At 46.3% G+C, this 13,477-nt stretch overlaps 1 protein-coding gene across 1 annotated transcript; it reads right to left on the minus strand.

The window, feature by feature from the left end:
* Nucleotides 1-11,705: 11,705 nt before the first annotated feature.
* Nucleotides 11,706-13,477, minus strand: LOC135573607 (uncharacterized). Its single transcript, XM_065022869.1, has 2 exons — nt 13,425-13,477; nt 11,706-13,263 (listed from the first exon to the last, which is right to left on the minus strand). The coding sequence occupies exons 1-2, from the start codon at nt 13,475-13,477 to the stop codon at nt 11,706-11,708; spliced, it is 1,611 nt and encodes a 536-aa protein (XP_064878941.1).

Here is a 13,477-nt window from a genome sequence, read left to right on the forward strand (position 1 = left end):
TACCTGTCTGATATAACACAGTCTACCTGTCTGATATAACACATTCTACCTGTCTGATATAACACAGTGTGAGGGGGAGCTGTCTACCTGCCTGATATAACACAGTGTGAGGGGGAGCTGTCTACCTGTGTGATATAACACAGTCTACCTGTCTACCTGTCTGATATAACACCGTCTACCTGTCTGATATAACACAGTGTGAGGGGGAACTGTCTACCTGTGTGATATAACACAGTGTGAGGGGGAGCTGTCTACCTGTCTGATATAACACAGTGTGAGGGGGAACTGTCTACCTGTCTGATATAACACAGTCTACCTGTCTGATATAACACAGTGTGAGGGGGAACTGTCTACCTGTCTGATATAACACAGTGTGAGGGGGAACTGTCTACCTGTCTGATATAACACAGTCTACCTGACTGATATAACACAGTCTACCTGTCTACCTGTCTGATATAACACAGTGTGAGGGGGAGCTGTCTACCTGTCTGATATAACACAGTGTGAGGGGGAACTGTCTACCTGTCTGATATAACACAGTCTACCTGTCTACCTGTCTGATATAACACAGTGTGAGGGGGAGCTGTCTACCTGTCTGATATAACACAGTGTGAGGGGGAGCTGTCTACCTGTCTACCTGTCTGATATAACACAGTGTGAGGGGGAACTGTCTACCTGTCTGATATAACACAGTCTACCTGTCTGATATAACACAGTCTACCTGTCTGATATAACACAGTGTGAGGGGGAGCTGTCTACCTGTGTGATATAACACAGTCTACCTGTCTGATATAACACAGTCTACCTGTCTGATATAACACAGTGTGAGGGGGAGCTGTCTACCTGTCTGATATAACACAGTGTGAGGGGGAGCTGTCTACCTGTCTGATATAACACAGTCTACCTGTCTGATGTAACACAGTGTGAGGGGGAACTGTCTACCTGTCTGATATAACACAGTGTGAGGGGGAGCTGTCTACCTGTCTGATATAACACAGTCTACCTGTCTGATGTAACACAGTGTGAGGGGGAGCTGTCTACCTGTCTGATATAACACAGTGTGGGGGGGAGCTGTCTACCTGTCTACCTGTCTGATATAACACAGTGTGGGGGGGAGCTGTCTACCTGTCTACCTGTCTGATATAACACAGTCTACCTGTGTGATATAACACAGTCTACCTGTCTGATATAACACAGTCTACCTGTGTGATATAACACAGTGTGAGGGGGAACTGTCTACCTGTCTGATATAACACAGTGTGAGGGGGAACTGTCTACCTGTCTGATATAACACAGTGTGAGGGGGAGCTGTCTACCTGTCTGATATAACACAGTCAGACAGTGTGAGAACACAACATTACTGTAAATATTGATCACATTCCATGTGTATGTACTGTGTATTACTGTAAATATTGATCACATTCCGTGTGTATGTACTGTATATTACTGTAAATATTGATCACATTCCGTGTGTATGTACTGTATATTACTGTAAATATTGATCACATTCCGTGTGTATGTACTGTATATTACTGTAAATATTGATCACATTCCGTGTGTATGTACTGTATATTACTGTAAATATTGATCACATTCCATGTGTATGTACTGTATATTACTGTAAATATTGATCACATTCCGTGTGTATGTACTGTATATTACTGTAAATATTGATCACATTCCGTGTGAATGATCATATATTATGATACATTAAATGGTAATAATATAAGAACCCATTTTTGACCTCCTGTTTCAGGAAGTGATGTCACTGAGTTCTGCCCCCTATATATAGGACCTTCCACCCCCCCTTCCTGTTTCAGGAAGTGATGTCACTGAGTTCTGCCCCCTATATATAGGACCTTCCACCCCCCCCCCCCCCTTTCTGTTTCAGGAAGTGATGTCACTGAGTACTTCCCCCTATATATAGGACCTTCCACCCCCCTTTCTGTTTCAGGAAGTGATGTCACTGAGGTCTGCCCCCTATACATAGGAACTTCCACCCCTCCCCCTCCTTTCTGTTGCAGGAAGTGATGTCACTGAGTTCTGCCCCCTATATATTTTGACCTTCCACCGCCCACCTGAGATATGGAAGCCTGATGAAGACCTACAGGGTGGAGACATTGTTTATAAATATCACCTGGGAACAGGAGCAGCCTGATGAAGACCTTCAGGGTGGAGACATTGTTTATAAATATCACCTGGCAACAGGAGCAGCAGTGTGCAGCGTTTACCCTTCCTGTTTTCCATGAGTCTACAAATCCAGCACCTGAGGAAAGTACCAGGATGTACGTAATGTTCTTTTATACCTGAAACATTTGACCTGGCTTTGTAGCTGTTCTAATGGCCCCTGAAGCTGTGTGTGTCAGGATGGGACTGACAGGAAGAGTTGGCCTCTATACCACACAGGTAGATTCATATATCATGTACCTGGTTGGTTTATATACAGGTCACCTCTTACCCCGTCCTGCCCCAGTGGTCTCCTGGTTGGTTTATATACAGGTCATCTCTTACCCCGTCCTGCCCCAGTGGTCTCCTGGTTGGTTTATATACAGGTCTTCTCTTACCCCGTCCTGCCCCAGTGGTCTCCTGGTTGGTTTATATACAGGTCTTCTGTTACCCCATCCTGCCCCAGTGGTCTTCTATATTATATACCTGGTTGGTTTCTATACAGGTCATCTCTTACCCCGTCCTGCCCCAGTGGTCTTCTATATTATATACCTGGTTGGTTTATATACAGGTCTTCTCTTACCCTGTCCTGCCCCAGTGGTCTTCTATATTATATACCTGGTTGGTTTCTATACAGGTCATCTCTTACCCCGTCCTGCCCCAGTGGTCTTCTATATTATATACCTGGTTGGTTTATATACAGGTCTTCTCTTACCCCGTCCTGCCCCAGTGGTCTCCTGGTTGGTTTCTATACAGGTCATCTCTTACCCTGTCCTGCCCCAGTGGTCTCCTGGTTGGTTTCTATACAGGTCATCTCTTACCCCGTCCTGCCCCAGTGGTCTCCTGGTTGGTTTATATACAGGTCTTCTCTTACCCTGTCCTGCCCCAGTGGTCTCCTGGTTGGTTTATATACAGGTCTTCTCTTACCCTGTCCTGCCCCAGTGGTCTCCTATATTATATACCTGGTTGGTTTATATACAGGTCACCTCTTACCCTGTCCTGCCCCAGTGGTCTCCTGGTTGGTTTCTATACAGGTCTTCTCTTACCCTGTCCTGCCCCAGTGGTCTCCTGGTTGGTTTCTATACAGGTCACCTCTTACCCTGTCCTGCCCCAGTGGTCTCCTGGTTGGTTTCTATACAGGTCTTCTCTTACCCTGTCCTGCCCCAGTGGTCTCCTATATTATATACCTGGTTGGTTTCTATACAGGTCATCTCTTACCCCGTCCTGCCCCAGTGGTCTCCTGGTTGGTTTCTATACAGGTCATCTCTTACCCCGTCCTGCCCCCTGCGTCCCCCTGCGTCCCCCTTCCCATTCCCTCTCCCCTGCCTCCCCTTCCCATTCCCTCTCCCCTGCCTCCCCTGCCCTCCCCCTGCGTCCCCCTTCCCTCCCCCTGCGTCCCCCTTCCCATTCCCTCTCCCCTGCCTCCCCCTTCCCATTCCCTCTCCCCCTGCCTCCCCCTTCCCATTCCCTCTCCCCTGCATCCCCCTGCCCTCCCCCTGCGTCCCCCTTCCCATTCCCTCTCCCCAGCCCTGCATCCATAGATAGGTGTCTGTTTCACGGTGCTGTGATGCGGGACCAGAGAGGATAGTGTTTCAGAGATGCTATAGTCCTCTTTTTAATCCCATCACAGAGAAAGAGTGCCCCCCCCGTGTTTTATCTGCCCTGGAGTTGTCAACAGAGCAGCACGACAGAAATATGATGCCAAGTATTTCAAACTACTGCTAGTTTCTTTGAGAAGATAGTTAAAGCGATCTTTGCATTTGAATAACAGCATAAATACACCTATTTCCCTTTTGCATGTTTTAAAAACCCAATGACCACCTGCTGCACATGCTGCCACTGATTTAAAACAGATTAGATTATACTGTTTAGAGCGAGCAGGCAGCTCACGAACAAACAAGTGGAAACCAGGGAGAATGCAATGAGCCTGCAGATGCAATAAGTGAAAACACATTATCTAACTGGGGATAGCTGGCTAGCCTAATATCACAAAGCATTATCTAACTGGGGATTGCTAGCTCGCCTAATATCACAAAGCATTATCTAACTGGGGATTGCTAGCTCGCCTAATATCACAAAGCATTATCTAACTGGGGATTGCTAGCTCGCCTAATATCACAAAGCATTATCTAACTGGGGATTGCTAGCTCGCCTAATATCACAAAGCATTATCTAACTGGGGATAGCTAGCTAGCATAATGTCACAAAGCATGATCTAACTGGGGATAGCTAGCTAGCATAATGTCACAAAGCATGATCTAACTGGGGATAGCTAGCTAGCATAATGGCACAAAGCATTATCTAACTGGGGATAGCTAGCTAGCATAATGTCACAAAGCATGATCTAACTGGGGATAGCTAGCTAGCATAATGTCACAAAGCATTATCTAACTGGGGATAGCTAGCTAGCATAATGTCACAAAGCATTATCTAACTGGGGATAGCTAGCTAGCCTAATGTCACAAAGCATTATCTAACTGGGGATAGCTAGCTAGCATAATGTCACAAAGCATTATCTAACTGGGGATAGCTAGCTAGCATAATGTCACAAAGCATGATCTAACTGGGGATAGCTAGCTAGCATAATGTCACAAAGCATTATCTAACTGGGGATAGCTAGCTAGCATAATGTCACAAAGCATTATCTAACTGGGGATAGCTAGCTAGCATAATGTCACAAAGCATTATCTAACTGGGGATAGCTAGCTAGCCTAATATCACCAAGCATTATCTAACTGGGGATAGCTAGCTAGCCTAATATCACCAAGCATTATCTAACTGGGGATAGCTAGCTAGCATAATATCACAAAGCATTATCTAACTGGGGATAGCTAGCTAGCATAATGTCACAAAGCATTATCTAACTGGGGATAGCTAGCTAGCATAATGTCACAAAGCATTATCTAACTGGGGATAGCTAGCTAGCATAATGTCACAAAGCATTATCTAACTGGGGATAGCTAGCTAGCATGATGTCACAAAGCATGGTCTAACAGGGGATAGCTAGCTAGCATAATGTCACAAAGCATTATCTAACTGGGGATAGCTAGCTAGCATAATGTCACAAAGCATTATCTAACTGGGGATAGCTAGCTAGCATAATGTCACAACGCAGTATCTAACTGGGATAGCTAGCTAGCATAATGTCACAAAGCATTATCTAACTGGGGATAGCTAGCTAGCATAATGTCACAAAGCATGGTCTAACAGGGGATAGCTAGCTAGCATAATGTCACAAAGCATTATCTAACTGGGGATAGCTAGCTAGCATAATGTCACAAAGCATTATCTAACTGGGGATAGCTAGCTAGCATAATGTCACAAAGCATTTTCTAACTGGGGATAGCTAGCTAGCATAATGTCACAAAGCATTATCTAACTGGGGATAGCTAGCTAGCATAATGTCACAAAGCATTATCTAACTGGGGATAGCTAGCTAGCATGATGTCACAAAGCATGGTCTAACAGGGGATAGCTAGCTAGCATAATGTCACAAAGCATTATCTAACTGGGGATAGCTAGCTAGCATAATGTCACAAAGCATTATCTAACTGGGGATAGCTAGCTAGCATAATGTCACAACGCAGTATCTAACTGGGGATAGCTAGCTAGCATAATGTCACAAAGCATTATCTAACTGGGGATAGCTAGCTAGCATAATGTCACAAAGCATGGTCTAACAGGGGATAGCTAGCTAGCATATAATGTCACAAAGCATTATCTAACTGGGGATAGCTAGCTAGCATAATGTCACAAAGCATTATCTAACTGGGGATAGCTAGCTAGCATAATGTCACAAAGCATTTTCTAACAGGGGATAGCTAGCTAGCATAATGTCACAAAGCATTTTCTAACGGGATAGCTAGCTAGCATAATGTCATAAAGCATGGTCTAACTGGGGATAGCTAGCTAGCATAATGTCACAAAGCATTATCTAACTGGGGATAGCTAGCTAGCCTAATATCACCAAGCATAATGTCACAAAGCATACTGTAGCATGCTAATTCATTTGATCGTGCTTTGTGAAACACCCGGTTTTATTCTGTTTTAGTCCACACAACGTGTGACCCTGTCACATACAATACAACCTGATGAACACCATGGGGGAAAACAATGAAATTGGCCATCAACAGCCATCCAGATCTGTGATTAGAAGGTTCTAGCCAGTGTATCCATCCGCTCTGGTTGAATGTAGATGTCCTGTTTATCAGATCTTGATCTAGCTCTATCTGTACCTGATAGAGGAAGTGGAAGTGAGGAAGTGAGCCGTCATAGGAAGGAGACTAGACCTGGTCTCAGTTGAGGTAGTGAGCCGTCATAGGAAGGAGACTAGAGCAGACCTGGTCTCAGTTGAGGAAGTGAGCCATCATAGGAAGGAGACTAGGACAGACCTGGTCTCAGTTGAGGAAGTGAGCCGTCATAAGGAGACTAGAGCAGACCTGGTCTCAGTTGAGGAAGTGAGGCGTCATAGGAAGGAGACTAGAGCAGACCTGGTCTCAGTTGAGGAAGTGAGCCATCATAGGAAGGAGACTAGAGCAGACCTGGTCTCAGTTGAGGAAGTGAGCCGTCATAGGAAGGAGACTAGAGCAGACCTGGTCTCAGTTGAGGAAGTGAGCCATCATAGGAAGGAGACTAGGGCAGACCTGGTCTCAGTTGAGGAAGTGAGCCGTCATAGGAAGGAGACTAGAGCAGACCTGGTCTCAGTTGAGGAAGTGAGCCGTCATAGGAAGGAGACTAGAGCAGACCTGGTCTCAGTTGAGGAAGTGAGCCATCATAGGAAGGAGACTAGGGCAGACCTGGTCTCAGTTGAGGAAGTGAGGCGTCATAGGAAGGAGATTCGAGCAGACCTGGTCTCAGTTGAGGAAGTGAGGCGTCATAGGAAGGAGATTCGAGCAGACCTGGTCTCAGTTGAGGAAGTGAGCAGTCATAGGAAGGAGACTAGACCAGACCTAGTCTCAGTTGAGGAAGTGAGCCGTCACAGGAAGGAGACTAGAGCAGACCTGGACTCAGTTGAGGAAGTGAGCCGTCATAGGAAGGAGACTAGAGCAGACCTGGTCTCAGTTGAGGAAGTGAGCCGTCATAGGAAGGAGACCAGAGCGGACCCAGAGGTTCTGGTTCTGACTACACGCTTGAACGCTCCAGGAAGCTCCGTTTACTTCGTGCTGTTAAAGTGTATCACTGGGGAAGTTCCCCCTCGGAGTAAATAGCTGGTGAAACAAGCCATGAAATGTTTTCAGGGCCTGTGAGCCCACGGAGCTGCTGCTGGCAGGGTAGGAAGGAACCAAACAGATTGTTTTAAACAATAGATTTTTGAAATAGGAAAATGTACACACACATCACACTCTTATGAACATTTAAAACATAATCCATTAATTACTTAATATATATACTTTCTATTATTTTTTATTTAATTTTTGGACCGATCACAAGTGGAGCGTCGCCCTAGCGCCCTGTTGGCGGGCCCCACTGAGTTTGAACTATTACCTACATTATTTGGTGACATAATGCAAAACACACCTTGACAAGACAGCAGTAACCCATTCTAATAGAGAGAACAGCATATTTGAAGTGTGTGAGCAGGCTGGCCAGCTACCAACCCCCATCAGACAGACAGACAGAACTCAGACAGACAGACCTGAGACTGGCCAGCTACCAACCCCCATCAGACAGACAGACCTGAGACTGGCCAGCTACCAAACCCCATCAGACAGACAGACCTGAGACTGGCCAGCTACCAACCCCCATCAGACAGACAGACCTGAGACTGGCCAGCTACCAACCCCCATCAGACAGACAGACCTGAGACTGGCCAGCTACCAACCCCCATCAGACAGACAAACCTGAGACTGGCCAGCTACCAACCCCCATCAGACAGACAGACCTGAGACTGGCCAGCTACCAACCCCCATCAGACAGACAGACAGACAGACAGACAGACAGACAGACAGACAGACAGACAGACAGACAGACAGACAGACAGGCAGACAGACAGACAGACAGAACTAAGGCTGGCCAGCTACCAACCCCCATCAGACAGACAGACAGACAGACAGACAGACAGACAGACAGACAGACAGACAGACAGACAGACAGACAGACAGACAGACAGACAGACAGAACTGAGGCTGGCCAGCTACCAACCCCCATCAGACAGACAGACAGACAGACCTGAGGCTGGCCAGCTACCAACCCCCATCAGACAGACAGACAGACAGACAGACAGACAGAAAGACAGACAGACCTGAGGCTGGCCAGCTACCAACCCCCATCAGACAGACAGACAGACCTGAGACTGGCCAGCTACCAACCCCCATCAGACAGACAGACCTGAGACTGGCCAGCTACCAACCCCCATCAGACAGACAGACAGACCTGAGACTGGCCAGCTACCAACCCCCATCAGACAGACAGACCTGAGACTGGCCAACTACCAACCCCCATCAGACAGACAGACAGACAGACAGACCTGAGGCTGGCCAGCTACCAACCCCCATCAGACAGACAGAAGTGAGGCTGGCCAGCTACCAACCCCCATCAGACAGACAGAAGTGAGGCTGGCCAGCTACCAACCCCCATCAGACAGACAGACAGACAGACCTGAGGCTGGCCAGCTACCAACCCCCATCAGACAGACAGAACTGAGGCTGGCCAGCTACCAACCCCCATCAGACAGACAGACAGAACTGAGGCTGGCCAACTACCAACCCCCATCAGACAGACAGACCTGAGACTGGCCAGCTACCAACCCCCATCAGGCAGACAGACAGACAGACAGACAGACAGACAGACAGACAGACAGACAGACAGACAGACAGACAGACAGACAGACAGACAGACAGACAGACAGACAGACAGACAGACAGACAGACAGACAGACAGACAGACAGACAGACAGACAGACAGAAGTGAGTCTGCATGGGGTCAGTGATGAGAAAGACAAACAGCGTCAGGTGTAGACAGATGATTAAAGCAGCAGAACTAAAGCGCTGACAAGGCAGTGGTGTGTCGAGTCTCTCAGCTGGTCCTGGTATTGATCCAGTATTGGTTTGGATTGGTATTGATTACAGGACGATGGCCTCCTGAGGGGCGACTCTACACGACCTCACACTGGGGTCGGCTCACACCTCTCAGAAACAATCAGCCCCACGTTATTATGTAACTGCAGTAGTTCATAGAATATACACAACTTAGACATCACATAACCCTAAGCCTAACAATAAACCTAACCTTAAACCTAACCCTAACCCTAACCCATAGAATATACACAACTTAGACATCACATAACCCTAAGCCTAACAATAAACCTAACCTTAAACCTAAACCTAACCCTAACCCTAACCCATAGAATATACACAACTTAGACATCACATAACCCTAAGCCTAACAATAAACCTAACCTAACCCTAAGCCTAACCCATAGAATATACACAACTTAGACATCACATAACCCTAAGCCTAACAATAAACCTAACCTTAAACCTAAACCTAACCCTAACCCTAACCCATAGAATATACACAACTTAGACATCACATAACCCTAAGCCTAACAATAAACCTAACCTTAAACCTAAACCTAACCCTAACCCTAACCCATAGAATATACACAACTTAGACATCACATAACCCTAAGCCTAACAATAAACCTAACCTTAAACCTAAACCTAACCCTAACCCTAACCCATAGAATATACACAACTTAGACATCACATAACCCTAAGCCTAACAATAAACCTAACCTTAAACCTAAACCTAACCCTAACCCTAACCCATAGAATATACACAACTTAGACATCACATAACCCTAAGTCTAACAATAAACCTAACCTTAAACCTAAGCCTAACCCTAAACTTAAACCTAACCCTAACCCTAACCCATAGAATATACACAACTTAGACATCACATAACCCTAAGCCTAACAATAAACCTAACCTTAAACCTAAACCTAACCCTAAACTTAAACCTAACCCTAACCCATAGAATATACACAACTTAGACATCACATAACCCTAAGTCTAACAATAAACCTAACCTTAAACCTAAACCTAACCCTAAACTTAAACCTAACCCTAACCCATAGAATATACACAACTTAGACATCACATAACCCTAAGTCTAACAATAAACCTAACCTTAAACCTAAGCCTAACAATAAACCTAACCTTAAACCTAAACCTAACCCTAACCCTAACCCATAGAATATACACAACTTAGACATCACATAACCCTAAGCCTAACAATAAACCTAACCTTAAACCTAAACCTAACCCTAACCCATAGAATATACACAACTTAGACATCACATAACCCTAAGTCTAACAATAAACCTAACCCTAACCCTAAACCTAACCCTAACCCTAAACCTAACCCTAACCCATAGAATATACACAACTTAGACATCACATAACCCTAAGTCTAACAATAAACCTAACCTTAAACCTAAGTCTAACAATAAACCTTAACCCTAAACCTAACCCTAACTGCAGTAGTTCATAGAATATACACAACTTAGACATCACATAACCCTAAGTCTAACAATAAACCTAACCTTAAACCTAAGCCTAACCCTAAACCTAAACCTAACCCTAACCCTAACCCTAACTGCAGTAGTTCATAGAATATACACAACTTAGACATCACATAACCCTAAGTCTAACAATAAACCTAACCTTAAACCTAAGCCTAAACCTAAACCTAACCCTAACCCATAGAATATACACAACTTAGACATCACATAACCCTAAGTCTAACAATAAACCTAACTGCAGTAGTTCATAGAATATACACAACTTAGACATCACATAACCCTAAGCCTAACCTTAAACCTAAGCCTAAACCTAAACCTAAACCTAACCCTAAGTCTAACAATAAACCTAACCTTAAACCTAAGCCTAACCCTAACCCTAAACCTAACCCTAACCCATAGAATATACACAACTTAGACATCACATAACCCTAAGTCTAACAATAAACCTAACCTTAAACCTAAGCCTAACCCTAAACCTAACCCTAAACCTAAACCTAAACCTAAACCTAACCCTAAACCTAAACCTAACCCTAAACATAACCCTAAGTCTAACAATAAACCTAACCTTAAACCTAAGCCTAACCCTAAACCTAAACCTAAGCCTAACCCTAAACCTAAACCTAAGCCTAACCCTAAGCCTAACCCTAAACCTAAACCTAAGCCTAACCCTAAACCTAAACCTAAGCTTAACACTAGCACTAACCCTAACCCTAACCCTAAGCCTAAGCCTAAGCCTAACCCTAACCCTAAGCCTAAACCTAAGCCTAAACCTAACCCTAACCCTAACCCTAAGCCTAACCCTAAGCCTAAGCCTAAGCCTAAGCCTAACCCTAACCTTAAACCTAAGCCTAAGCCTAAACCTAAACCTAACACTAGCACTAACCCTCAGATAACATGGTCATCATTGTGAATATGAATGAATATTGCACTTGCACTCATCATGAAGGTAAACTGAACACTCTAAGATTCAGTGTCCGTATTCAAGAGTCCTGTCATTTTAACATCTATTTCTGATCAGATCTCCTCCTTTTCTCTGATCCGAGTCTCCCAGATCTCCTCCTTTTCTCTGATCCGAGTCTCCCAGACCTCCTTTTCTCTGATCCGAGTCTCCCAGACCTCCTCCGAGTCTCCCAGACCTCCTCCTTTTCTTTGATCCGAGTCTCCCAGACCTCCTCCTTTTCTCTGATCCGAGTCTCCCAGACCTCCTTTTCTCTGATCCGAGTCTCCCAGACCTCCTCCTTTTCTCTGATCCGAGTCTCCCAGACCTCCTCCTTTTCTCTGATCCGAGTCTCCCAGACCTCCTCCTTTTCTGCGGTCCGAGTCTCCCAGACCTCCTTTTCTGCATTTCGAGTCTCCCAGACCTCCTTTTCTCTGATCCGAGTCTCCCAGACCTCCTTTTCTCTGATCCGAGTCTCCCAGACCTCCTCCTTTTCTCTGATCCGAGTCTCCCAGACCTCCTCCTTTTCTCTGATCCGAGTCTCCCAGACCTCCTCCTTTTCTCTGATCCGAGTCTCCCAGACCTCCTCCTTTTCTCTGATCCGAGTCTCCCAGACCTCCTCCTTTTCTCTGATCCGAGTCTCCCAGACCTCCTCCTTTTCTGCGGTCCGAGTCTCCCAGACCTCCTTTTCTGCATTTCGAGTCTCCCAGACCTCCTTTTCTCTGATCCGAGTCTCCCAGACCTCCTTTTCTCTGATCCAAGTCTCCCAGACCTCCTTTTCTCTGATCCGAGTCTCCCAGACCTCCTCCTTTTCTCTGATCCGAGTCTCCCAGACCTCCTCCTTTTCTCTGATCCGAGTCTCCCAGACCTCCTCCTTTTCTCTGATCCGAGTCTCCCAGACCTCCTCCTTTTCTCTGATCCGAGTCTCCCAGACCTCCTCCTTTTCTCTGATCCGAGTCTCCCAGACCTCCTCCTTTTCTCTGATCCGAGTCTCCCAGACCTCCTCCTTTTCTCTGATCCGAGTCTCCCAGACCTCCTCCTTTTCTCTGATCCGAGTCTCCCAGACCTCCTCCTTTTCTCTGATCCGAGTCTCCCAGACCTCCTCCTTTTCTGCGGTCCGAGTCTCCCAGACCTCCTTTTCTGCATTTCGAGTCTCCCAGACCTCCTTTTCTCTGATCCGAGTCTCCCAGACCTCCTTTTCTCTGATCCGAGTCTCCCAGACCTCCTCCTTTTCTCTGATCCGAGTCTCCCAGACCTCCTCCTTTTCTCTGATCCGAGTCTCCCAGACCTCCTCCTTTTCTCTGATCCGAGTCTCCCAGACCTCCTCCTTTTCTCTGATCCGAGTCTCCCAGACCTCCTCCTTTTCTCTGATCCGAGTCTCCCAGACCTCCTCCTTTTCTGCGGTCCGAGTCTCCCAGACCTCCTTTTCTGCATTTCGAGTCTCCCAGACCTCCTTTTCTCTGATCCGAGTCTCCCAGACCTCCTTTTCTCTGATCCAAGTCTCCCAGACCTCCTTTTCTCTGATCCGAGTCTCCCAGACCTCCTCCTTTTCTCTGATCCGAGTCTCCCAGACCTCCTCCTTTTCTCTGATCCGAGTCTCCTGAAGTGTTTGAGCTCCTCAAGGAGAAGTGGTTCCTTTGATGTGTGTTAGGATGTGTTTAAAAGCCGCTGTGTGGCAGCTGAGAGGTGAATTGGAGCGTTGTGGATGAGGGACGCTGGGAAGGAAGGGCATGTACCAACAGACCTAGACCCTGAGTGATGGCGATGAGACAGGAGGATCATGGGTAATAGGACACCTCCTCGCCCCCCCTCCCTCGTCTCCCCCTGTATCCTCCGTCAGCACAGTCAT

This window comes from Oncorhynchus nerka, linkage group LG10, assembly GCF_034236695.1.
Source record: "Oncorhynchus nerka isolate Pitt River linkage group LG10, Oner_Uvic_2.0, whole genome shotgun sequence".
NCBI lineage: Eukaryota > Metazoa > Chordata > Actinopteri > Salmoniformes > Salmonidae > Oncorhynchus > Oncorhynchus nerka.